The 27840-nt window shown below is 44.4% G+C and overlaps 2 protein-coding genes across 2 annotated transcripts; both read right to left on the reverse strand.

Moving 5' to 3' along the window:
* Nucleotides 1–3254: 3254 nt before the first annotated feature.
* On the reverse strand, nt 3255–8214 carry LOC115637911 (olfactory receptor 1020-like). Its single transcript, XM_030539503.1, has 2 exons — nt 8182–8214; nt 3255–4190 (listed from the first exon to the last, which is right to left on the reverse strand). Exons 1-2 carry the CDS (start codon nt 8212–8214, stop codon nt 3255–3257), a joined length of 969 nt encoding a protein of 322 aa, XP_030395363.1.
* Nucleotides 8215–18430: 10216 nt separating this feature from the next.
* Nucleotides 18431–24659, reverse strand: LOC115637912 (olfactory receptor 4K15-like). The gene is made up of 4 exons (XM_030539504.1): nt 24219–24659; nt 24047–24104; nt 19105–19413; nt 18431–18627 (listed from the first exon to the last, which is right to left on the reverse strand). Exons 1-4 carry the CDS (start codon nt 24657–24659, stop codon nt 18431–18433), a joined length of 1005 nt encoding a protein of 334 aa, XP_030395364.1.
* Nucleotides 24660–27840: the final 3181 nt, after the last annotated feature.

The raw sequence follows: 27840 nt of genomic DNA on the forward strand, positions 1-27840 counted from the left end.
TTTACTATGTAGAGGGGTTGTACCTTGCTATGTAGAGGGGTTGCACCTCAATACATCAGGAGTGATGTGTAATTTGTTTGTACCTGTGTATAAGAATGCATCCCGGGGGCAGTGTCTTTGTCCAGCCAAGGGGGCAGTGGAAAGTCCTGCCACTGACTGTGCTGAGTCTATTGACCGGGGGCACATATTCATAGTATGCCCTGAATTAGACTAAGAAATCTACAGGGAACTACTATTGTGCCCAATACGGCAATAAACCTGGCCAACGTGCCTTCATACCTTACTAGACCCTGTGGTCATTGGGCATTCTCTTTGGGTCTGCTGTGTCAGCTATCTGCGCAGAGCTGAGACAGCACACAGAAGGAACACGTGCACGCAGCTGAGTGATATCAACATTGGACAGAGCAGAGCACCACACAGGTAGAATCTGACAACACTAGGGTCTCATGGAACAACGTAAAACCTGAGAAGGTACTGGTGGAAAACAGCCCCTGGGCGTGGAAAGAATTCTTATGCTAGCGGTTTGGCTGTAAACGTACAAGCTCAGTTCTCCCAGAAGAGGCCGATATTAGGCACCCAAATCCTATGGGCAGTGAATGGGAGTTGAGCACCTAATACCCTTTGGTCCCATCGTCAATTACAACTGGATGTGGTGGAGCAGACAGGGCACTGGACTGGGACTCTGGAGAGTTGGTTTCCTGCTGCAAGCCCACTGAATGATTCTGGGTAGATAACGTCGCTTCATTCTGCCTGAGTTTCCCCAGCTATAACATGAGGTTAAGGGTGAGGAGCTAGGGCTAAAATCACAAAGCTCCCACTTTAGGGACCCGAATCCCAGAGTCCAGCCCCTGGGATTCACAAACCCAGCTCAGCTGCTGCCAAACCCTGCAGGCACCCAAGTGTGTGCAATACATGGGCTTTAGGTGCCCCTGGACATGCCCTCTGCAGCACCACACCAGGCCCCACAGTGATGCACAACCCTAGGGAAGGTGCAGGTTCCCCTGCCTGACTCTCCTCCAGTGCCCCATCCCACAGGCCAGGTGACCAGACGTTTTGGAAAATCCCACTGGGCCCCCAAGTGTCCGGAATCAACTGGCCCTAAATCATTGCTGTAGTGAGCAAATACAAGTTCTGTGCTGGCGTCCTGTGGCCAAGGCCAGAGGTTTCCTTTGGCTTTTCTCTTCCTTTGTAAAGCAGCCTGGGGATGCAATATACACTAGGAAACAAACATTAACAGTACAATCGCCTAACACTGGTATTCCAGGCAGATGTTGCAAGCCTGTTTTTATAATGCAGGTATCATATATTTTTGTATATATGTGAGTGTGTGTGTGAGGGGGTATGTGTGCATATGCGTGCATGTGTCTGTGCCTATGTGTGCATGTGTGTGCATGTGCTTACATTTTTGTATGCATGTGTACGTGCACACGTGCGTCCATGTGTATGTGTTTGCATATGCCTGCATTTATATGGGTGCGCGTGTGCAAGGCCGGCTCCAGGCACCAGCCCAGCAAGCAAGAGCTTGGGTTGGCCAATGGTGAGGGGCAGCACATCCGGATCTTCGGTGACAATTCAGTGGCAGGTCCCTCACTCCCTCTCGGAGCGAAGGACCAGCCACCAAATTGCCACTTTAGACTGAAGTGGCAGCAGTAGAGCTGATCGCAATTGCAGGGTTTTTTTCCTTTTCTTTTTGCTGCTTGGGGGGCAAAAACCCTGTAGCTAGCCCAGTATGTGTGCCTATGTGTGTGTGCACATGTGTGTGTGTGCGGACATATGTGTGCATGTGTATATGTGCATTTGTGTAGGTGTGCATGTGGGTGTGCATATGCATGCATGTGTGCATCTGTTTGTGCATGTGTGTCTGTGCGCATATGCATGTGTCTGGGTAAGTGTGCACATGCATAAGCATGTATGTGTGTATGCATGTGTTCACATATGCGTGTTTGTATGTGAGAGTGCATGTATATGTGCATGTGTGTTCAAGTGTGTGCATATGTATATGTGTATATGTGCTCATGTATGCAAATGTGTGTGTGTATGTGTGCATGCCTGTGTATGTGTGTGCACGTGTGTGTGTGTGTGTGTATCTAGAAGTCTCTTATCCCACAATGAACAGATGCTCAGCATTCCTGCTGAGTTCATTTTGCCTGCACCTTCTCACTGAGCACAATTGTGGGTCATTGTCTGAAGTTTGAGTAGCCACAAGTTCAAGTCTCCCACCATCCCAGTGAAACCTACCTGTGGAATCTGATACAGGCCTAAAAAGACTGGAGTCCCAGGTTTTAAGAGGTCTCTCCATCTCCATTGTCTTCCAGGGCTGTAAGAGCTGTGGTTCTTAACCAGGGCCATGTGTAGCTTGGGGATACACAAAGGTATTCCGGGGGTACATCAGCTCATCCAGAGATTTGCCTAGATTTACACTGGCTACATAAAAAGTACTAGCGAAGTCTATACAAACTAAAATATCATACAGACAATGACTTGTGTATGCTGCTCTATGGACTATACACTGAAATATAAGAACAATATTTGTATTCTAATTTATTTATTTCATAATTATGTGGTAAAAATAAGAAACTCAGCAGTGTTTCAGGAGTAGTGCACTGTGATAGTTTTGTATTTTCATGTCTGATTTTTGTAAGCAAATAGTTTTTAAGTGAGGTGAAACCTGGGGATATACAAGAGACATCAGACTCCTGAAAGGGGCACAGTCAGGGTCACCCGAGGTGGAGGGCAAATGGGGCAATTTACCCCAGGCCCCAGGCCCCTCAGGGGCCCTCACCACAGTTTTTCAGGGCCCCTGGAGCGGGGTCCTTCACTCGCTCTGGGGTCCCCAGAAAACTCTCACAAGGCACAGGCCCCTGGAGCTTCTTCCACTCTAGGTCTTCAGTGGCAGGGGGTCCTTCTGTCCTGGGGCAAAAGGACTCCCCGAAGCTGAATTATGCTTTGGCGGTAATTCGGCAGCGGGGAGCCCGCACTGCAGATCTTCGGGGCGGCTGGTCCTGGAGCAGAAGGACCCCACTTCGCAGCAGAAATACTGCTGAAGTGGGGGCCCCCCACTGCCGAGGACCCCAGGCCCCCTCAAACTCTGGGCGGCCCTGGGTACAAGAGTCTGGAAAGGTTGAGAAACACTGTGTAAAAGCAGGACACGAAGCGTAGTGGAGCTCAGGGAAACATGATCTGCGACTACAGCAGGCTTTGGTTCAGTCTCTACCCCAACCCATGTTACATCTATTTTAATCCAAGGAAATTGATCAGGTAGCATGGTCAAACATGAATTTCCTGCAAGCTTTCTTCAGGGCTGCCTGGACATCTTTGTTTCTCAGGCTGTAGATGAGGGGATTGACCAGGGGAGTCAGGACTGTGTAGGTGACAGACAGAATTTTCTTGAAGTCGCTCAGGATGTCAGTGGTTGGGAACATATAGACAGTCAGCAGAGTTGCATAATAAATGCTCACCACGATGAGGTGGGACGAGCAGGTGGAAAAAGACTTTTGCCTCCCGGCAGTGGACGGGATTCTCAGGATGGTAGTGATGATGCAGATGTAGGACATCAAGGTAAGAAGGAATGGAACTAATAAGAAAAGCAAGCTGAGTGTGAAAGTCACCATTTCCATCAGGTGAGGGTGGTTGCAGGAGAGTTTTATGAGAGGGATGAGATCACAGAAAAAATGGTCAATACAGTTGGGGCCACAGAATATTAACTGAGATATCGACAACATATTTATGCTATTAGCTAGGAATCCACCTATCCAACAGCCACCTGCGAGCTTCAGGTAAGACCTGTGACTCATAAGGGTTGCATAGTACAGTGGATTGCGTATGGCTAAATATCGATCATAAGACATCACTGATAAGAGGAGGCATTCTGTAGCAATCAGAGAACCAACGAAATAAAATTGTGTGAGACACCCATTGAATGAAATAGTCCTGTCCCCAGTCAGGGGACCAGCCAGCATCCTGGGCACGATGGTGGAGCTGTAGCAGGTCTCCAAGCAGGACAAGTTCCCCAGGAAGAAGTACATGGGGGTGTGAAGGTGCTGGTCAGTCACAATTAGAGCAACGATAAGAATGTTCCCTGCCATGGTCGCAATGTAGATAACTAGGAACAGCAGGTAGAGAAGGACCTGCAGTTCTGGGAGACCCCCGAATCCCAGGAGGATGAATTCTGTGATGGACGTTTGGTTTCCCTACAGGAAAGAAATGAACTCTGCCACATAAGTGAAGAAAATTCACTCAATAAAACATAACCTTGTTTTTCATTGTCCCTGTCTGGTAGCTACCGGAAGGATGGGTGAGTGGAGAATGGAGGCTGGAGGCTGGGGGGAAATGCCATCTTGTGATCCCCGGGGCAGATTTCAGTCTGAGCAGACTGCAGGGTCAACAAAACATTAATCTCTCTGGAAACTAGTGTAGTAACTTGCACCAAGCACTCAAATATTAAGGTGATGGGGCTTAGGTACCAGGGGCAGCTCTAGGCCCCAGCACGCCAAGTGCATGATTGGGGTGGCAAGCCGCGGGGGCGCTCCGCCGGTTGCCGCAAGGACGGGAGGCAGGCTACCTTCAGCAGCTTGCCTGTGGAGGCTCTGCTGGTCCCGCGGCTTCAGCGGACCTCCCGCAGGCACGGCCACTGCTTGCCTGCCATGCTTAGGGCGGCGAAATGCCTAGAACAGCTCCTGTTAAGTACAGGAGTACAAAACCATGTTGCTTCAAAGAGTCACATGTTTCACTACCTCGCGTGTCAGAACAGGGCAATGTCTTATATAGATTGGCTATCCATCGGCGAACCGGGCCAGGATTGGATATTGTAGAGGATGCCGCAACAGGGAAACAAACTAAACAACAAAGGCTGGGATTTGCAGCATGTTAGAAGCCAAATCCAAGTAAATTGCAGAGGAAATGGGTCGTCTAACTCTGTCAGAGCCATTTGAAAGTTTTTGTCATCAGACAAATGCCTCCCCTTCCCTAGGACAATCCTTCATTGTTCTGCAGTCAGACACTCTACATACGGTGATGTGATCTTCATTAAAAACCCAAACCAAAAAGACTCCTGCTAGAAACCACCTCTTAAACTAGAAATTGATCCTCTCTTGCAAGAAAAAATTCTGGATAAAATTCATAATGTGGATGAAATATGCAATTTTCATATTATGAGAGTGGTATAAGACCCGAATTTCCATTTCACTGACAATTGCATGATTTCAAATGTTGGCTTTCATTCTAATTTTACTTGTAAAAATGTTTTTACCTGTGTTTAATGTTTCTCTATGATATTTTTATAGTGTATTACATTGTGTTTTATAGATATTTACATTTATTTCTATTCATGTTTATATTATTTCATAAACCTCCATACGATAACTTTTTTCCTAAACAAAATTGAGTACAAATTGATCTGTTCCCTGGAACGTTTTAATTCCTATCAACCAAACATCTTTCCATCAAAAATACCAATCAGAAATATTGATCAGCTCGTTTCTTCTTTATCTTTATATTAATCCTCTCTCTCTCTCTCTCTCTCCCCCTCTCTCCAGTCTGCTGTTACTGTCTCTCTCCCCATTAATGATCCTTAAACAGAAAGGGTGAGTGAGGTCATATCTTTTCCTGGACTGATTTACTAATCTTTATTAATTGCTCAGTAAGGCCCTGATCCTGCACAGAGTTATACACAAGGTTAAGTTTCCACCCCGGGAATAATTCTGTTCTGTCCGAGACTTCTCTGCTGATGTCTAAGATAAAATTTCCACTGATTTCTAGGAACGGCCCCTTTGATTTCAGTGGGATTTAGACAGTGAACACCGTGAGCTTTCTTTAAACGTGCATCTCGACTGGATTCGATTTCCATCAACAGAAGTTGGTAAAGGCCGATATCAGCTGATACAACCCAACCAACAATAGAAACTATCAATAAGAGTGGGTGTTAGTGTAGTGTCTCCCTGAGCCTTGCACCCACAGGGATGGTGTCACCGGCCCCATGGCCGGGCAGAGAGCCCTCTGCACCCAGTGGTTCTGGGAGTGAATGAGCGGGGTGGAAGAGAAGAGCTCCAGAGGGCTCCCAGCACGGCTGCATGGCTGGCGATACCCCTGCCTCAGGCATAAGGTGCTCAGGGAAGGCTCTGGTCCTGGCGGTCCTGGGCTGTGAGGAGAATAGTGAGTCCCTGGCTGTGGGGAGGCCACTCCACTACTGAATGGTTTCTGCCCATCAGTGGAGCAGTTCAACAATGAGGAGACCACTCTTGTGACTGGGGGCTCGCCGCCATCCTCCTCCTGCTCCCAGCCCTGGCCATGGATCTCTGCTCTATTGGACCAGAGCAGCCTCCTTCCCTGCCCCTTGTGCCCTGGTGTCTTGGATCCCTCAGCTGGTTGGGAGCCCCCCGCACAGTGCTGGCAGCCCTGCCCTTGCCCTGACCCACACCTTAACTTCCGCTGAGTTTCCTGTGACTGTAAAAATTAGTAGTTAAAAATTGGGGCAAAAATCTGAAAGATAAAATAATCCCAATATTAACCCTCTAAGGAGAGAAACAAACCAATTTGTGCCAAGTTCACTTATAGCCAGCATCTGACCCCTGAGCACAGAGAGCAGCAGCCAAAAGCAGCTCTGCTTTCCCTTCGGCAGTTCACTCAGTGCCTCATGATAGTGGAGCTGCCAGTGAGGGCACAACCCTGAGGGGTTAGGAGGGAAGATTAGAGAGGAACAGAGGCCGCTCCCCTCTTTGAAGTGCTGGCCTTGGATTCGGAAGATGATCAATTTCCCTGCTTTTTCACCAACCCCTTGTGTGACTTTCAGGGCAGATTTCCAAAGGGTGGTAGATACCTGAGGGTTCATCTACACTACAGGATAATTTTGAATTAACTTAAACCTGTTTTATTAAACAGATATTATAAATTCGATTGCATGCGTCCACACTAGGCACATTAATTCGGCGGTGTGCATCCATGGTCCGATTTTCGGAGCGTTGCACTGTGGATAGCTATCACTATAACTATCCGGCCAATAACTTCAATTTGCGGCCACACTAACCCTAAATCGATATATTAATATCGATTTTATCGTTACTCCTCTCGTTGGGGAGGAGTACAGAAATCGATTTTAAGAGCCCTTTAAATCAATTTAAAATGCATTGTAGTGTGGAGGGGTACAGCGTTAAATCGATTTAACGCTGTTAAAATCGGTTTAATAGCATAGTGTGGACCAGGCCTAAGAATGCACCCTGGTGCCCAAGTAGCGGCCCATATCTAATGCCTATTGATTTTCAATCCCACTGAGGGGTCTGGGTCTTGAGGTGCCAAAAAACCACCATAAATCTGCCCCTCTGTGCACCACCTCCTGTCTATAAATCAGCGATAATGGCATCACATAGGCATAGTAGGAGGATAGATACATTCAAGGCAATGAGGTGCCCAGATACCAGGGTGACGGAGGCCAGGAAAGTTGCTAGCATAGACGTGATTTGACAGGTCTTTCCTATTCCTAAAATCAGTCATTTTGCTTTGGGTTTGGAGTTTGCGAGAGATCAGTGCCCAGTTTCCCTTGGATTCCCATGGGATTAGTCACTGCCCCACACTACTTCAAGCTCCTCAAGATTCAAGGGTCAGAGCCAAAACGGTTGATTTACCTCTAAGGCGGGTCTGTCAGCAGCTGGAGTCTCTGTTGTCACCTGCTCACACAGCATTTCAAGTACCAGGAGCTGGGTTATTCAGTTCATTTTCTGTCCCCACTGCATTCACTTCTTTCCATCCGCTCAGTAACTGGAACGACAACGTAGAAAAGCTACTGAGGCTCTTTTGCCATGTCTGGTAACATGACCCTGTGCCTCATACCCTCTGCCAAATGGGGAACGTCTTTTCTCATTCTTTATATATCCTTCTGCGGGGAGAGGCGGTCTCCCGAGGCACATGTGCTGTGGGGAAGACAACAGGCAGGGGGAGGTTGCTATTTACTGACATTTTCTAAAACTAAAGCAGCGTCAAATTTCCAATCTCAAAGGGAGAGTCCTGGAGAGGGAAGAAACTTCTAATCCTAAACAAATCTCTCTCTCTATTGCATGAACGCTGTGGTGACTGTCAAGAAATTGCGCACTAATTCTCGATTTTGCAGCTGCCTCAGTGATTTAGACACTGAATTCCCATCCAATTCCCTTAGAAAGATTTGAAATTGACAGCAGAATTAGCTGATCTTACCTTTTCTCCATCCAACCGCCTGTTGTCCTCCATAGCAAGAGCATGTTTACCCAGACTCCATCCAATGAGCTCACACAATTAGTTCAGGTAACATTTTAAAAAATGTCTAAGTGATTTAGAAGCCTAAGTCCCATTTTCAAATGTTTCTCAGTTACTCAGGCTTGGCAATGTAAATCTCACTGAAAGGCAACGGGGCTTTGCCTCCTATGCCACTTTTGAAGTTTGCGTAAGTGCTTTTGAAAATGTTACCCTTAGCTCAATGCCTGTTGGTCAGTCTTTTCTGAAAGGAGGAAGTGCAGCCAGCTGCTGAGATAAAATGCAGGTGCAGCCGGGTACTTTACACATTTGGGTTGGGATCTTCAAAGGAGGGTAATGTACACAATAAAGACTCAACTCCCATGACATTGCTATGAGAATTTGGCACCTAACTCCCATAGGGTTCTTGGAAAGGCCCATACCATAGAAACACAGAACTCAGAGACCTGAGATTATAAAGTACAAATCATTTCTTCTCACGTCCCAGAAAAGTTTCAGAGCCTCAAGCATCTTCAGTGTCACAGCACTTAATACAAATCACTTAATCCTGTGCCAGAACTGTAGGTCTGTAATTGGTCTGTTAGCATTTGCGAACCAAAGAATAGCAGTGATTCCATTCAGTAAGGACACTGTTCTACATTCACAGTCGCCACAGTTTGGGTACAGTCAATATAATCATTTCAGGTATGTGTATTGCAATGTATTCTACTAGATTTTGACCTACTGTCACTTCTTTCCCTGAAGGGAAGGTTTGTTCCAGCATTTACAGAAGGATACAAATATCTCCTTATATCTGAATGAAAAACCAAGTAGGAGATATAATTCCCAGTTCTCTAATACCATAATCTGCCCCCTAGCCATGCAGTAAGGTATCATTCCAATGTATCCCCAGAGTGAAAAATTTTGCATCGAAGCTTTGTTGTTCATAATGTCCAAATGTTCACTATCTGTGGCTTGCATAATTGCATTTTAGAAAAACGAGGTTATTTGTTTCTTTAATTGACCTCTGGCAAATACATTGCTGACTGGTCTGGGTGGTGAATATCATAGGCTGAGGGATGTGACATCCCCCCAAACAGCCCAGTATGGCCCGGCCCGCACTCCACCCTGAGACCCCTGCCTGGCTGCTGCTTCACCTTCACAACATCCTCTGGCGAGGAGTTCCACGGGTTAACTGTGTGTTGTGTGAAGGAATGCTTCCTTTTATTTGTTTATTTGTTATTTGTTTTAAACCTGCTGACTATGAACTCACTCTTTTAGTTCACCTTACGCCAGGCAGATCCAAGGCCCAGGGCCAGCTCCAGGCAACAGCTCAGCAAGCAGGTGATTGGGGCAGCCAAGGGGAAGGGGCGGCACGTCAGGCTCTTCAGTTTAATTTCAATGGTGGGTCCCCCAGTCCCTTTTGGAGGGAAAGACCAGCCGCCAAATTGCCATCGAAGACTGAAGCGGCTCGGAGGAGCAGGCGCCGATCACAGCTTTTTTTTACTCCTGCTGCTTGGGATGGCAAAAACCCTAGAGCCAGCCCTGCGAGGGCCCATCCATACTATAACTCACGAGTCAGCCAATACCTGGCTCTGCAATAATTACTTATGAACTGGCTCTTCTGCATGGGTCTCACTGGTGGTATTAGAACAGCTCTGGTAATTCAGGGCTCCCACATGAGCTGTGGTTTGCTACATCATACCACCTTATGAGTACCTCTTATACACATTTAATTGCAACCTACAATAAATGCCTAGAAAAAAGTTTGTGATTGGTTATAAAAGTGATAGTCTTACTTAGAGCTTTTCTCAGAGCCTCCTTGGCCTCTTTGTTTCTCAGACTGTAGATGAGGGGGTTGACCATGGGAGTCAGCATCGTATAGAAGATGGAGAACACTTTATTCAGTGCCGCAGCTCTGGGAGCATGTAGACAATGAACAGGTCCATAGAAAATAGTGATGACAATGAGGTGAGAGGAGCAGGTGGAGAAAGAGACTTTTCCCTCCCTGTGCTGGAAGGGATTCTCAGGACAGCATGGATGATACACACGTACGATGTCAGGGTTAAGAGAAATGGAGGAAGAATGAATATGAAGGAGAGAAGGAAAATCACAAGAACCATCCAGCTGGTGTCACTGCACAACAGTTTTATCAATGGGGTGTAATCACAAAGGAAATGTTCGATTTCATGGGGGCCACAGAAAATCAATTGTGATAACCAACATGCTGCAATGGTGTTGACCACAGATCCACTTAGCCAAGACCCAGCTGCTAGCTGGAAGGAAAACCTTCTCGTCATGTGGGCTGCAAAAAGCAGAAGTTTGCATATGGCTAAATACCAATCATAAGACATCATCGATAAGAGACAACATTCTGTAGCTAACAGGGAACCAAAGATATCAAACTGTGTGAGGCACCCACTAACAGAGATGGTTCTGTCCCCCATCAGGAAACTGGCCAGCGACCTGGGCAGGATAGTGGAGCTGTAGCAGGTCTCCAGGCAGGACAAGTTCCCCAGGAAGAAATACATGGGAAGGTGAAGGTGCTGATCAGTCACAACTAGCACAATGAAGAGGATGTTCCCAGCCACAGCCACAATGTAGATCACTAGAAACAGTGGGAAGAGAAGAATTTGAAGTTCATGGAGATTCCCAAAGCCCAGGAGGATGAATTCAGTAATGGACATTTTATTTCTGTGTCTGTGTCTGCCATGAGCTCTATCAAGAAAAGTAATAATTTAAAAGCAGTAATAGTAGGCTGTGGAATATGGCTTGAAACAGATACATTTTTGGATGGGTGGAGTCATTACTTTATTTTATTTGGTGTTTAAACTGGTTATAGAGGTAGGGACAGGCTCTTTGGAATTTCTACACTTCAGAGGGGGGCATAGCTCAGTGGTTTGAACATTGGCCTGCTAAACTCAGCGTTGTGAGTTTAATACTTGAGGGGGCCATTTAGGGAACTGAGGCAAAAATCTGTCTCAAGGTTGGTCCTGCTTTGAGTAGGGGGTTGGACTAGGTGATCTCCTGAGGTCCCTTCCCACCCTGATATTCTATGGCCTTTACCCTGCAAACACCATCAAAATCAGCAAGAGAGATTTAGTTGAGATAGTAGAAAAATAACTCTGAGGGTAGTTAAGCCCCAGAACAGGTTACCAAAGCAGGTTTTGGAATTCCTGTTATTGGACATTTGAAAAACAGCTCCAACAAACACCTGTCACAGAGGATCTAGATGGTCAGCACAGGAGGGTGGACTAGGTGACATCTCAAGATGCTTCCCAGCCCTTCATTTCTTTGGTTTATTATTCTATCTCCTTGCAACACACATCTCTGATTTTTTTACTGATTCCTTAGTGAATAATTTGTATGTGAATTTTTAGTTAAGTAGTACAATATTAATTGCTCGATTGTTATTCTATGTCTTTTTTAGGGTGTTTTGATAGGTTTACAAATCCTAGACATGTACATATCAGATACAATATTTGCTTATTTCTTCTTCATGTCACTAGAAAGTACATTATATCAGTCATGTCAAACTGTGAGCTCGTGTGTTATAGGGTTGCTTTTATCATCTGTAACATAAAAAACTGATGGGCAAATTAATGAAGAAAGAGAGAGCGATGGATGAAGGAAAGGGAAGACTTTCTCTACCTCCTTCCGGGGTCTCACTGACTCTGGGCTTTAACCAACATCAATCCTGGAGGGTGGCTTTTATGCAGTGAATGACTGGAGATATACAAATTATTGTAAATCCTCAGAAATTCCTGCCATTTTCTCTGGCTAGGCCTGACTGAGTAAACCCAGGGTGTTCTACTTGCATCTACATGCTCTGCATGTAGGATGTGTCTCACGGAAAGAAATGTGTTACACATCATTCATGACAATATACATATCTTCTGTGAATCTGATGAGAAAGGTTGTGCTTCCTCAAAAACAAGTATAACAAAAGCTGGAGTCTCTGATGTGACCTCTTCATGCAGGCTTTCAGAGAGTATGATACAGGATCTAGAGTCTATCACCATCATCTTCATGGACCTCAGTAAAAAGACCTGAGAGTTCTACACAGAACCCCCAGTTCCATTCTCCTACTTGGCACAGCTGGCTTTTACCTGATCCCAAAAGTGACTGCCTCCTCTTATTCTTTATAAGAGAGAGCCACAACTCCCTGGAAACTTCTGCTAATGGGAATTTTCAACTACTTCAAAGACAGAGTTAATGTTGCATTTAGTTTTAGAACTTACAAACAAGAGTAACAAGTGAACTCCTAACCTAAGTGAGAAAGTTGTGGAGATAGGAGAACTTCTAGCTTCAAAGAAGGTGTTTCTGTTGACCAGTGCTAAGGAACGTAGGAACTGCCACTTTAGAGGAGGTCAGTCATCCACCTTACACACTCTTCTGTCTCTAAACTGGCTAGTACGAACTGCTTTAGAAGAAGATACATAGATTCACAGATCTTAGTCCAGCAGGGTCATTGAATCATCTTCTCTGACCTCCTGTACATAGCAGAAGATTACTTTTAACCCAGTTAACTCTGTATTAAGTCCAATAATGTGTGATTGGTTAAAGCAACTTTCAGAAAAGCACTGGGTTTGATTTTAAGATATCAAGAGATGAAGAATTCACCACTTCCCATGCTAGCTTGTTCCAATGGTTAATCATCTTCTCTGGAAGAGTGACTCCCTGGCTGGCGTGCCTTCTTATGGCTGGCTATGGCCTAGCAGGGTCGTCTTCTTCAGAACCCTGTGCTGATTGTCACTTCGGCCACTCTCCGATGGTCTAGTTCTCATGACTTAGCCTTCAGCTAAATCACATATAATCTCACCTCTTCTGACGTAAATCCAGTTCAGCTCAACAGTAGTTCAGTAGCTGCATACCAGATCTTCAGCCTGACTTCAGATTTCACTGGTCTTCCAGCTCATCTCTGCAGGTCTTCATGCCACCATCCTCTGCAGGCTGGTAGAGGAACCCTGACCTGCTCTCTACTCTGGGTTCCAGCCCAGGGACCCTGTTGTAAGCAGCTCTGCTCTGTCTATTCACTCCCATTGCCTCCTACCTGGGCTACTTTTTAACTCGGCCTGTTGCTAGGCCTTTCTTAAAGCCCCTTCTCAGGCCCACTACTCAACAGTCCCAGAAGGAAAGAGGATTCATTATGGTGAACATAGCAAATGTAGAGGTCCTACACTAGAGTTATCTGCCCCTAAGAGGCTCTTTGTATTTAGCAGTATCATAAGCAGGTAGTTAAGGTTTAATAGAACAGAAGTAATTCATGTCTCTTTTGCCAGCAAAGGGTTAACAAGATCAGTGAGTCTGGATGTCACCTGACCAGAGGACCAATCAGGGAGCAGGATACTTTCATATCTTGAGGGAGGGAAGTCTGTGTGTGTGCTGTTAGTGTTGGTGGTTGTTCACTCTGGGGGCTCAGAGGGACCAGACATGCAACCAGGTTTCTCTCCAATCTCTCTGATACAGTCTCTTATACGTCCAGAATAGTAAGTACTAGGTAGATAAGGCGAGTTAGGCTTATGTTTGTTATCTTTATTTGCAAATATGTATTTGGCTGGAAGGAGTTCAAATGTGTATTTGGCTGGAAGGATTTTACTTTGTACTTGTATACTTAGGCTGGGAGGGTATTCCCAGTGTCTATAGTTGAAAGACCCTATAACATATTCCATCTTAAATTTACAAAGATAATTTTTACTGTTTTTTCTTTCTTTAATTAAAAGCTTTTCTTGTTTAAGAACCTGATTGTTTTTTTTATTCTGGTGAGACTCCAGGGACTCGGTCTGGATCCACCAGGGAATTGATGGGGAAAAAGGAGGAAAGGGAGAGAGAAAGGTTAATTTTCTCTCTGTGTTAGGATTACTTTCTGTCTCAGGGAAAGTCTGGGAGTGGGAGAGAGAAGGAGCGGGGAAGGTGAATTTTCCTCTGTGTTTTAAGATTCAAGAAGTTTGAATCACAGTGATCTTCCAGGGTAACCCAGGGAGGGGAGCCTGGGAGAGGCAATGGTGAGGGAAAGGGTTTACTTTCCTTGTGTTAAGATCCAGAGGGACTGGGTCTTGGGGGTCCCCAGGCAAGGTTTTGTGGGGACCAGAGTGTACCAGGCACTGGAATTCCTGGTTGGTGGCAGCATTACAAGTACTAAGCTGGTAATTGAGCTTAGAGGAATTCATGCTGGTACCCCATCTTTTGGACGCTAAGTTTCAGAGTGGGGAATTATACCATGACAAGCAGTCTCAGGACATCCCCTGGCCCCAGACTAGCCTTCCTCCACGCAAAGTATAGTTTTTCTCTGACCTCAGCCAGGCCTTCCTTCAAGTTGCTAGCACAGGAGAACCATCCCTTCTCCTCTTAATCCCCTACTGTACTGGCCTTTTCCTCTATTAAATCATCACTCAGGGTTTGTCTTCTCTCGTAGGTGTAACAGGGTAGGGCTGACTGAGCTCCCAGGCCCTCTTTAACCTCTTTCCAGCCAGTGTGGAGTCAGTGTCCCCCTTCAAGTCCTCATGGTTAAACATTTGTGCCCTATTTCTAATTTACATTTGTCTGGCTTCAGTTTCCAGCCACTCATTCTTGTCCTGCTAAATTAAGAGTGCCCTTTAGTACCAGGTCCTTTCTCCACATGAAGGAAGGTATACACCATAATCAAGTCACTTCTCAGTCATCTCTTTGATAAGACTGAGAGTTGGAACACCAGGGCCCCATCGAAAGTCTCCAAGTATCTAAACAACTTAGCTGTTGGCTCAATATGGGATGATAATGCCGGTAAATCTGAAGCAATAAATAATTTATTACTAAAAGCAGTGACATCCTGGAGACCTAAACCTGCTTTTCTTGTTTACCCAAAATTTCCCACTGATCATTACTGGTAAGGGACTAACTACTATAGCTTGGGATGCAACGTTGCGCCCAAAGTCTTTCTCACATAATGGGCTAAGCGGAGAAGCTGAAGATAGTGATCAATCTATCAGGGATCGATTTATCGCATCTAGTGTAGATGCGATAAAATCGATCCCTGATAGCTCTGTCGACTCCAGAAATCCACTGCAGCAAGAGGCGGAAGCGAAGTTGATGGAGGAGTGGCAGTGGTCAACTTACCACCCATCCTCACGACCAGGTAAATCGACCTAAGATACGCTGACTTCAGCTATGCTATTCATGTAGCTGAAGTTGCATATCTTAGGTTGATCCTTCCTCCCCCCCAGTGTAGACTTAGCCTATGAAAATTAATGATCCAAAATTGGTATGCTGGACATTAAGACTTATTTGAGGAGAAAATAATGGGGGAATGGACTATTCTACCCGTCACTCCCTTTTTGCTTTATTCAAAGAAAAATATTTTGTGGGGAAAATACAGAAAGAATAAAACGAACAGGTGGAGGCTTTTAGAGCATGCGTCACCATCATGGCTGCCACTCCTACCGTCTCCTGAGCCTCCAGGACTTTGTCATCCTGCTCCTGAGAGGTGTCCTGGGAAGAAGGAGGGACCCATATGACATCACCACCCCTACCAGCTCCAGATGAATCCCAACCACCACCTGGGATCACAGTTATTTCCATCTTTGATACCATTGAAGCGATTGACAAACGAAGAGGCTTTTGCTTCTAAGACTGGACAGTAACAGGAACAGCAACAATGATAGCTCCAGCCCAACTCAACTAATTTCTTCTCTTTTCCTCAAAAGGATGGTTATTACCATCCCTGGGCTGATCTTCACTACCGGAGTCATTTGACCTACGTTACAATACTACAGCTACATGAATAGCGTAGCTAGAGTTGACAAAACTTAAGCCAGCTTACCCTGGTTTCTTAACTGCACTCAACAGGAAATGCTCTCTGGTTGACTTCCCTTACTCTTCCTGGAGAGGTGGAGTACCAGGGTAGATCGGAGAGGGTTCTGCTGTCGATTCAGCAGGTCTGCACTAGATCCACTAAATCAATCCCTGTGTCTATCTCCCCACAGTGAAAACAAGCCCTCTGATACCTCCAGGAGACTGACAAACAGTGGAGTTTTTTCCTTTAAAAAACTGCCTCCAGCTAAGTGGAAAGGGAACAAGGGGTGTGGCTAAAATGAAAGCCTGACTTAATACTTTACATTTCAGATACTCTGAGTGGTTTCCTTTCCTGTCTGGATAGTTAATAAAAGGTTAACAGGATTTTTAATGGTGTGTTTGCCATGGTGCGAAGCAGGCTGAGGTCTCTGGACACCAAGCTCCGGAACTTGTTTAACACTGTTTAGTGGTAGACAGTGACTGGGTTATGTTAACATCTTTAGCCCATTTAGTCCCATCTAAATGAATAAATTAGAATGTGGCTGGAGTTTTATTTTAGATTTAAAATAATTAAAGGCCCTTATCCAAGGCGCAAGGCTCATAACACGTCATTACAAATTCAATACAATCGCAGCATCATCCAACCCTGTGTGTCCAGGGTTCATTCGTCTTTCAAACTTGGCAGAGTCCCACTGCCATCTTGCTTATGAAAGTCTTTACTACACATAGCCATGGATGGTCCCATGTGACCTCAACAGGGGTGTCATAAACGGATACTTAGTTAATGGAACAGAAGTGCTTCTTATCTCTTTTGCCTGTAAAGGGTTAACAAGATCAGTGAGCCAGGCTGTCACCTGAGCAGAGGACCAGTCAAGAGACAGGATACTTTCAAATCTTGAGGGAGGGAAGTTTGTGTGTGTGCTGTTAGTTTTTGGTTGTTGTTCACTCTGGGGGCACAGAGGGACCGGACATGCAACCAGGTTTCTCTCCAATCTCTCTGATACAGGCTCTTATAAGTTCAGAATAGTGAATACTAGGTAGATAAAGCGAGTTACGCTTATGTTTGTTTTCTTTATTTGCAAATGTGTATTTGGCTGGGAGGAGTTCAAAGTTGTATTTTGCTGAAAGGATTTTAATTTGTACTTGTATACTTAGGCTGGGAGGGTATTCCCAGTTTCTATAGTTGAAAGACCCTGTAACATATTCCAATTTAAATTTACAAAGATAATTTTTACTGTTTTTTGTTTCTTTAATTGAAAGATTTTCTTGTTTAAGAACCTGATTGTTTTTTTATTCTGGTGAGACCCCAGGGGACTGGATCTGGATTCACCAGGGAATTGGTGGGGAGAAAGGAGGGAAGGGGGAGAAGAAAGGTTATTTTCTCTCTGTGTTAGGATTACTTTCTCTCTTAGGGAGAGTCTGGGAGGGGGAGAGAAAATGAGGGGGGAAGGTGGATTTTCCTCTCTGTTTTGAGATTCAAGGAGTTTGAATCACAGTGATCTTCCAGGGTAACGCAGGGAGGGGAAGCCTGGGAGAGGCAACGGTGAGGAAAAGGGTTTACTTTCCTTGTGTTAAGATCCAGAGGGTCTGGGTTTTGGGGGGACCAGAATGTACCAGGCACTGGAATTCCTGGTTGGTGGCAGCACTACAAGTACTAAGCTGGTAATTGAGCTTAGAGGAATTCATGCTGGTACCCCATCTTTTGGACGCTAAGGTTCAAAGTGGGGAATTATACCAAGACAAGGGGCATCACACTGTTAAGTAGGCCCCAGTCCCTTGGCCATGGGTTCAAACTGTGAAGTTCCATCTCTAACTTCCATGCCTGTGGGCCCCCTGTATAGAAAAATCATTTTCTCTTGGGGCTGGCAAGTAGTGGAGACACAATAAAGATCTGTGGCCACAGACTCTAGTCTTGATGGGCTCTCAATGATGGTCCTTCAGTGAGGTGTCAAAGACCTCTCCCAGGCAGGGCAGCTGACTGGAATGCAGCACAATAGGCTGCCATTGAGCCAGGTCAGACTTGTTCTGTCACCCTGAGAATATTTCCACATATACAACAAAGTTCACAACATGACACCATTGCACCCCACTGTCACACAAGCAAACGATTAACCAAAATCGTGGTATCCAATGCAGCATTTATACCCACAAAAGAAAAAAGTGTCAGAGACCTCATCAAGTTCATTAGGATCTTGATCATGGCTATTCATTTTAGGTGGAAGGTGCTGAGATGGTGTGATGGTGGGTGGCAGTACAGGATAGATAGATGGATGATAGATAGATAGATTCTCATCTTATATATATCTATAGTTGTAATTATATAATAAGTCCACTGACTTGACTCTGCATTTATACCAGTGTAAATGCCCCTTTCTGCATAAGAAGATTTCAAATAATGTTTTCAAGAAGACAATAATGCCTTCATTTGATTATATTTAAAAAGAAACACAGAAATAAATCACAATCAAAGATGAAAGATGGACAGTTCATTTTTGATGAATAACCTCCCCGCCATCAGTTTCCTCAGGGCAGCTTTGATCTTCTTGTTCCTCATGCTGTAGATGATTGGATTCATCATTGGAAGCATCACAGAATAGAGAATAGCCACCATGAGATCCAGAACTGATGTTGAGCTGGAGGAGGGTTTCAGGTAGGCAAAGGCTATAGTGAAAAAGAACAAAGAGACGACACTGAGGTGAGGGAAGCAGGTGGATAGAGCTTTATGCCGGCCCTGGTCAGAGGAGATTCTCAGCACTGTGGTGAAGTTCTGAACATATGACACAACTATAAAGACAAGGCAGCTGAAGGCTAAGCATGTACTAAAGACAATAACCCCAGTTTCATGGAGGTATGAGTCAGAGCAGGCAAGCTTGAGGAGCTGGGGGATTTCACAGAAAAACTGATCCACCATGTTGTCTCCACAGAAGGATAGTGCAAAGGCGTTCCCGGTGTGCAGTGCAGTGTAGAGAAGAACACTCATCCAAGCACTGGCTGCCATTTGGACACATGCTCTCCTGTTCATCACCCTCTCTTAGTGCAATGGCTGGCAGATGGCGATATATCAGTGATATGCCATGCAGGTGAGTAAGGAGTACTCAGTTACAACAAGGAACATAAAGAAAAAGACTTGTGTGATACATCCAGAATAAGAAATTGACCTGGTGTTCATGAGGGAGATGGCCATGGATTTGGGGACTGGGACAGAAATGAAGCTGATGACTAGAATGGACAAATTCATCAGGAAGAAGTACATGGGGGTGTGAAGGTGGTGGTCAAAGACAACAACTATGATGATGAGAAGATTCCGCATCAAGGCTGCCAGATAAATCACCAGAAACATCACAAAGTGCAAAATCTGCAGCTCCTGAATGTCAAAGAATCCCAGGAGGAGGAACTCGGTCACGGTGGTTCGGTTGGACATTTCACTCTCCATACACTGTGTCCTGCCTGGGGATGGAAGGACAAGGGCAATAGGCAAGATTAGAGTGAAAGAGAAAATGACCTAATTATCTCTCCGTAATATCTCATGATGGGAATGTCAAGGGTGCACAGTTCTCATTTCCATTGACTAGAAGTTGAGAGTGCTCCTTACCCCTGAGAGTCAGAGCACTAGTGAGATGCATTATCACATCGGCGAATACTGGATTATCACCTTTAAAGCTAAGGATAATGGATTAGTTTACACCATATGAGGATCTGGCCAATGCAGTATGAAGGCTGGAATAAAGTACAACTAAATCCAACATTAATAGCCAATATGGTACCCCACTCTGAGAAACAGAAGGCTCTAAATTTGCGCATGAAATGTAAATACTAACATGGTTAATACTGATAGCAATGCTGCAATAGTCAAGGTGCAAAAGAAGCTCTCAAGGAAGACAAGGCTATTGCAGAGAAGCTAAATAAATTCTTTGCATCAGTCTTTGCTGCAGAGGATGTGAGGGAGATTCACACACAAGAGCCATTCTTTTTAAGTGACAAATCTGAGAACTTTCCCAGATTGAGGTGTCAGTAGAGGAGGTTTGGGAACAAATTGATACATTCAACAGTAATAAGTCTCCGGGTGAAGATTGTAGTCACCCAAGAGTTCTGAAGGAACTAAAATATGAAACTGTAAAAACTACTAAATGGTAAATAAACCAACACTTAAATCAGCCTCTGGACCAGATGACTGCAAGGTAGCTACTGTAACGTGATCCAGGTGATGTAGGGTATTTGGACTTTCAGGAAGCTTTCGACAAAGTCCCTCACTAATGGCTCTTCAACAAAGTTAGCAATCATAGGATAAGAGGGAAGGTCTTCTCACGAATTAGTAACTTGCTAAAAGATCGGGAACAAAGGGTAGGAAAAATATTCAGTTTTCACAATGGAGAGAGGTAAATACTTGGGCTCCCCAAGAATCTTCCCTGAGACCTGCGCTATTCAACATATTCATAAATGGAGCAAACAGTGAGGTGGCAAAATTTGCAGACAATACAAAATTACTCAGGATTGTTACGTCCAAAGCACGCTGCAAAGAGCTACAAAGAGATCTCACAAAGCTGGGTGACTGGGCAATCCAATGGCAGTTGGAATTCAGTATTGATAAATGGAAAGTAATGCACATTGGAAAACATAATCCTAAGTAAACATAAAAAATGATTATGTTTAATTTAGCCATTACTACTCAAGAAAGATATTGGAGTCATTGTGGTTTGTTCTCTGAAAACATCTGCTCTATGTTCAGTAGCAGTGAAAAAACTGAACAAGATGTTAAGAGCCATTAGAAAAGGGATAGATATTAAAGCTGAAAATATAACGCCAGCATATAAATCCATGGTACATCCAGACCTTGAATACTGTGTGTAGTTGTGGTTGCCTCATCTAAAAAAAAAGATACATTCAAATTTGAAAAGATATAGAGAAGAGAAACAAAAATGATTAGGGGCATGGAACAGCTTCCATATGAGGAGATATAAAGAGACTGGTATTGTTTAGCTGAGAAAAGGGCTGACTAAGAAGGAATATGATAAATGTCTATAAAATCATTCATGCTGTGGAAAGAGTGAATAGGAAAGTGGTGTTTACCCCTTCACAGAACAGAAGGACCAGGCATCGCCCAATGAAATAACTAGGCAGTAGGTTTAAAACAAACAAAAAGAATTTCTTCACAGACCACACAATCAACTTGTTGAACTCGTTGCCAGGGGATTTTGTGAGGGCTGAAAGTATAACTGGGTTAGAAAAAGAACTAGACAAGGCCATGAAGGACAGGTCAATCAATGGCTAATAGCCAAGATGGTCAGGATGCAACCTCGTGCTTTGGATGTACCTAAACCTCTGATTGCCAGAAGCTGGTAATGGGTGACAGGGAATGGACCATTTGATGATTGCCCTGTTCTCTTCATTCCTTCTGAAGCTTCAGGCACCAGCTACTGTCACAGACAGGATACTGGGCTAGATGGACCATTGTCTGAGCCTGTGCAGCTGTTTTAATGTTCTTATTATTCAAGGCGCCAAATCCCACTGCATTTCTGTCTCTGTCGGACTAGTAGCATCCCTCCATTCCTGCTGTGTTGTATCCTTTCTCTCTGCGACTTTATGTCTGTACGGGCAGGAGACTTGGGTTCTGTTCTGGTTTCTGCCACTGACCTGCTGTGTGACCTTGGGCCAGTCACTTCCCCTCCCTGTATCACTGATTCATCACACCCCTTTCTCTGGCTTGTCTTCTAGGACTGGGAGCTGTGGGGTGGATGGCCAGTGTCATACTATGTATATGTTCTGAGCACGGCTTGGCAGCATTGCCACTCAGTTGGCTGCAGTGTGAGACAGAGAATACAGTGGGTATGTCCTAGGGCATAGCCAAGTTGGAAAGGTTTTGGCTGGGAGCTTTGACTCTGTGTTTACGATTCAAGGCATTAGTATGTTTGTGCATGCTTTCTTTCACTTCATGCTTTGACATTTGGTGGTCTTCAGTTAGGTTCAAGGTAGGGTTAGTGACCCAAATTTAGGGTTGTTTGAGCTAGCAGTCACACAGATAGAAGTCCTGGGGAAAAAAAGCATTTTTTTGAAAAGTTATTTAAGCTAAGGGGCTTGCAGAGATAAAAAGTTTCTAGGGCTTCTTTTGTGCATAGTGCTGGAGCTCAGACTTTTACTGTGATACGGGTCAATCTGCCCAGTTTATTCCCTCAGGCTTCTGATCCCTCATTGTATTCAAAGAAAGGTACCCTGACAACAGTCTGTATGCACCAGCACAGAGAAAGGGCCCTGGCTTTCCATTCCAGCCATGTTGTGTGGTTTAAAGCTTAACTCTTGTAAGTGCTCTAGAATCCAAACGATCACTTGGATTGTTTTCAAATTTAGTATGCCTCATGGTGGGATAGGGCAGCATTAGTGATCCAAATCTGGCGTCATTGCTCCATGGGGTTCCTGAATTGTAGCTGTCTACCCCACTTCCCTTTTGCTGCCTTGTGCCATGAAACGGAGAGGTTCTGATGAGTGGTGGAATCACAGAGATCGCTGAGAATGACAGCTGTGAATTCACCCTTCAGTGAATGGAACTAAGGAGCAGTTAATAACATTATTTTTTTTTGAAAATTTAGAAAAATATTTTTTTATTTTGAAATTTGTGTGAACAACTGTGTTTTTTCTTGTATAGTATAAGTTCAATTTTTTACTTTTGACATAAATTTCACTTTCTTTATTTCTTAGAAAAGAAAGGACTAAATGTGGAAAAATCAAAATTTGTATATTTTGAATGAAAAGGATAATTTTAAGAAAAAGCCATCAAACATATTTCCTTTCTACTTCCATTCTATATCAGGATTAGAAGAAGAAGGAAACAAAGATAACTTCAGTTGTGAAGTTATAGATAGAAATGTAACATAGACAAAACGAAAATCAATTATTTTTAAGGTAGGTTTGTTTATCTAATTAAAAAGTTCTGATTTGACTTCACATGATAAATGTAGATAGGTGGTATATATACGATAAAAGAATTAGTGATAAAGTAAAAAAAATCTTATTCTCTGTTGGAACATTTGATAGAAATTTCTTCATCAAAATCAGTACCTTCATTATGATACATAATTTATTCAACAGACTTTGGCAAAGCGGATATTGATTTTCATGGATTCCTCATTAGTTGAAATCATTCTTAGAATAATTTCAACCAGGAATTATCAGTGTCAAAGACCCAGCTAGTGGAAGTCATAGAGTGAGATGCACCCATTTCCTCCCGCTGGGGATCTGGCCCATTTACCCAGATGGCGCTATGTCTTATTTTCACTGACTGCTTTATTTCTTTATACCAAGGTTCTGACCCCTTGGCCATGTCTATACTATGTGAGAAAGTTGATGTAAACCATGCAATTTGAGTTACATTAATAGCATAACTCAAGAGGATGTAGCTTAGATCTACTTACCACGGCGTCAACACTACAACATTTCAAAGGGAGATGCTCCCCTTACTCTTCTTATTCCGGTGGAGTACAGGAGTCAATGGCAGAGTGATCTGCGGTCCATTTAGCTGGTCTTCATTAGACCCGATAAATCGACCACCGCTGCATCAATGACCACAGCATCGATCTGCCGGTAAGTGTAGACAAGTTCTCAGTCTATTCTGCATTTGCGAGATGAGATTCTCATGAGTAGGCAGGATTTGAACTCATTTGACCACACACACATTTTACATGCCACACACAACTGCTCTCTGATTTGTCACTGAGATCAGATTTTTAACACAAATGGACATCGAAAGATAAATTATGTCTCTGTCTCCTTTTATGAGGACAGCATTCTGCTCATCAGCCTCCTGATGGCCTTCTTCATCTTGGCATTTCTCAGCGTGTAGATCATCGGGTTCAGCATTGGAGTGATTGCAGTGTAAATGACTGAGACACCTTATTCAGGGTGAACTTCTTGAAGGGCTGAGTGTAGATGAAGATGCTGGGTATGACTTGTAAACATACCACAATAATCTGGGCTCCACAAGTGGACAAAGCTTTTTGCTTCCCATCCGTGATGTGTGTCCTGATCTTGACTAAGATCGTGGTGTAAGAAACAAGCAGAATGATTAATATTATTATTATCACTGCTCCACTGTTGAAGATCATCTGCAGTTCAGCCATCTGAACGTCAATGCAGGCCAGTTTGATGACCTGTGGGACATCACAGTAGAAATTGTCCAGGACATTTGGCCCACAGAAGGGTAACTGGGGTAGCAGTCCAATCTGAACAGCAAAGTGACCCAATCTACCCATCCATGCCAGTACCATTATCCCCATGCACACACGCTGGTTCATGATAGTCAAGTACCGCAGTGGTTTATAGATGGCCACATACCAATCAATCACCATCCCCACAAGGCATAATAACCCTATAGTGCCAGCCATGAACTGGAAGAAAAACATCTGCAGAAGGCATTCATTGAAGGAAATGGTTTTATGCTGCGAGAGGAGACCTGAGAGCAATTTTGGACTATTGACTGATGAGTCGCTGAGGTCTAGGAAAGCCAAGTTGGGCAGCAGGAAGTACGTGGGCATGTGGAGCTGATGGTCACTAATCACAGTGGTGATGATGATGAAGTTTCCCAGCCAGGTGTTCACACAGATTATGAAGAGAGCCACATAAAGGAATTGCTGCAGCTCAGGACTCTGGGTGAGGCCCAAGAGGACAAATTCTGTCACTGGGCTGCTGAGGTTCTTCTTCTCCATTTATTAACCTCTAAAGAGTCCTGAAGAGGAAACACAATGATAATAATTTCCACACCCAGGGGCTGTTTTCCACCAGTTCCTTCTCAGGTTCTACCTTGTTTCATGAGACTCTAGTAACTGTGTGTCTGTCACCGAGATCATCATGCAATAAAAGAACCAAACTGAGTCTTCTCTTTCTGTCATTTCTGTTATCAGACCTCCCGTTATCTGTCCCCATCGTGTCCAGAGTGAGGAATAAATGTGCAAGGCTTGTCTACACCAGAGGTGAAAGTAAGCCGGTCCGGCCCGGTACGGAGTACCAGTAAAAAAGTGTGCAGCAGCGTACAGACAAATAAGTGAAGCATTCAGTAGTGGCTTACTTCCACCTCTTCGGGCTGCATAACAAAAAGTTCAAACTCAAAGCTAATAAAAGCTCGGAAAGGGAAAACTCACTGTCACATTATCTTCACTCCTCCCTCCTCCTCCAGCCAGGCTGCCGACGCGGCTCGGGCTCATCTCCATGTTCCCCCGACCCCCGCACTCAGCAGGAGCTGAAGGGGCTCCCCTCTAGCTTGCAGCAGGGAGTAGGGGGACTGGCTGAGGGAGAAGCCTCCCCAGGTAGCCTGCTGCCTGCATAGGAACAGTTCAAATGCAGCCTTTTACTTCCTGGTTCAACCCGGGGGTTTAGGGGTCATTTCTGGCATCCTTGTTAATTTCACTCACAGTTGTTGGGTGGGGGAGATGGTGAGACCAAGGCAGGGGCCATTTGGCCGCAGAGCTTAAATCCAGAGCTAATAAAAGTCAGTAGAAGGGGAAAACTCACTGTCACATCCCTTTCTCTCCTCCCTCCTCCTCCAGCCAAGCTGCTGACAGGGCTAGGCTCATTGTTTCCCCCAACCCCTGCACTCAGCAGGGGCTGCAGGGGCCCCCCACTAGCTTGTGGCAGGGAGCAGGGGGACTGGCTGAGAGAGAAGCCTCCCCAGGATGCCTGCTGCCTGCATTAGAATAGTTTAAACTTAGCTGTTAACCCTGCCTCTGAACTGCATGATTCAGGGCTATTTCTGGCAAAAAAACTTTGAAGTGATAATTGAGATGACCCATAGAAGATATGAGGAGAATTTAACATAGGGAAATAGATTAAATTAGTGTAATGATTCAGCCATTCCCAGTCTCTGTTTAAACCTAAGTTAATTGTATCTAATTTGCATATTAATTCGAGTTCAGCGGTCTCTCTTTGGAGCCTGTTTTTGAAGTTTTTTTGTTGCAAAATTACCACCTTCAAGTCTGTCACTGAGTGGTTAGAGAGGTTGAAGTGTTCTCCCACTGGTTTTTGAATGTTATGATTCCTGATGACAGATTTGTGTCCATTTATTCTTTTGCGTAGAGACTGTCCGGTTTGGCCAATGTACATGGCAGAGAGGCATTGCTGGCACATGATGGCATATATGGTTGGGTCATTACGCTAATTGAATCTATTTCCCTGTGTTAAGTTCTCCTCACATCTTCTATGGGTCACCTCAATTATCACTTCAAAGGTTTTTTTTCTCCTGTTGATCATAGATCATCTCAATTGATTGGACTCTTCCAGTTGGTATGGTTACTTCCATCTTTCATGTTCTATCTATGTATAAATATATCCTGACTCTGTGTTCTATTCTGTGCATCTGAAGAAGTGAGCTGTAACCCACAAAAACTCATGCTGAAATAAATTTGTTAGTCTCTAAGGTGCCACAAGGACCCCATTTCTTTTTGCGGATACAGACTAACAAGGCTGCTACTCTGAAACCTATTTTTATGTAGCTGTTCATTTATTTGTTCCTTTTCATTTTTTTCTACATTTGTTCATTTATTTACCTGTCCCTTTATTTCTGTTATTTTCTGATTTAATCCTGATGGCCATCATGTCTGGCTTCCGTTATCTCGGTAGCAGAAATGGAGCCTGAGACATAAGCCCTTTTATCAGAGGCCCAGTCTGAGGCCCGAGGCCTGAATTAAAGTAGTGGTCAAGCCTTGCTGACATAAAGCAAAGTTAGCAAAAGTCAGGCTCTACCTGTGTGCACTCTCAGAACTTGGCAAGCACAGGGCTGCTATTGCAGAAACACACATTCCAAAGCAGTACTAGGCACAGGACACTCATGCAAACACACTCCAGCAGTGTGGTACCAGAACATCCCGATACCAAGTATGGTACAAACACACCCTCCCAAAGATAACGAGAACACATTGACCCCTGCTAAAGGTAAGGTCAGGATGACAGGGTGATGGATAGAGATGTTTTGATTGAACTAAAATATACCCAGTAGAGGTAGTAGCTAATAATTTCAGAGGGTTGTAAGTGATGCTACCTGTTTGTATTGATGTATAAAGTGCAGTCTCAGAGGGGGTGTCTGTGGCTGGCCTAGGGTGCAGTGGAAAGTCCTGCCAGCGAGTGAGCTGCTCCACTGTGATGGGCATACATGTGTTAGTGGTCCTGTAAAGTCTATGGGATACTAGGACCTGCTTCATTGACAATAAACATGGCCAGGTGCCTTTGCTGCTAAATGGGTCTGTGGTTATCAGGCAGTTTGACCAGAGCCTGCTCTAAGGCTAGAGCCAGTGCAGCATGCAGAGAGAACAGATACACGCAGCCAGCGTCTGACAACAGCATCGACAGCTAGACATTCATTCATTTCTTCTTCCATTCGTTCATGGATCCCATGATGTATTCATTCTTTTAATCACAGATTCATTGTTTCATTTCGTAATTAAAACCTTCCTTCCCTTTAATTTATACCTTCCCCTTTTGATGTGTTTAATTTCTTTCTTTCTTTCTTTCTTTCTTTCTTTCTTTCTTTCTTTCTACAGTCATTTATTTATTCCTTCCCTTCTTTGTTAGCTTAACCCCTCAATGAGGAGAAGTTCAGCACACACATACAGCCAGGCATCACGCTAGCCTTGCTAGCTTCTGCTTTAGTCATGTACTAATAAATGCCCTCACATATTTATCCCTCCATTGGCTCATTCATTCCCCAGTTATTCATTCCCTGCATTGACTGAATCAATACAAACACACGGTGGACATGCAATGGGAACAGCAACCCTAAAAGGACCCTGACATCCCCAGTCACACACGCTATGAAATCTGAACTCTGTCCTCCTGAAGCAGGATATAAGGGGGGGAGAGCTTTGGATTTGGATTGAGAGGCACTGACAGGCTTGGGGG

Source organism: Gopherus evgoodei, chromosome 21, assembly GCF_007399415.2.
Source record: "Gopherus evgoodei ecotype Sinaloan lineage chromosome 21, rGopEvg1_v1.p, whole genome shotgun sequence".
In the NCBI taxonomy this organism is placed as follows: domain Eukaryota; kingdom Metazoa; phylum Chordata; order Testudines; family Testudinidae; genus Gopherus; species Gopherus evgoodei.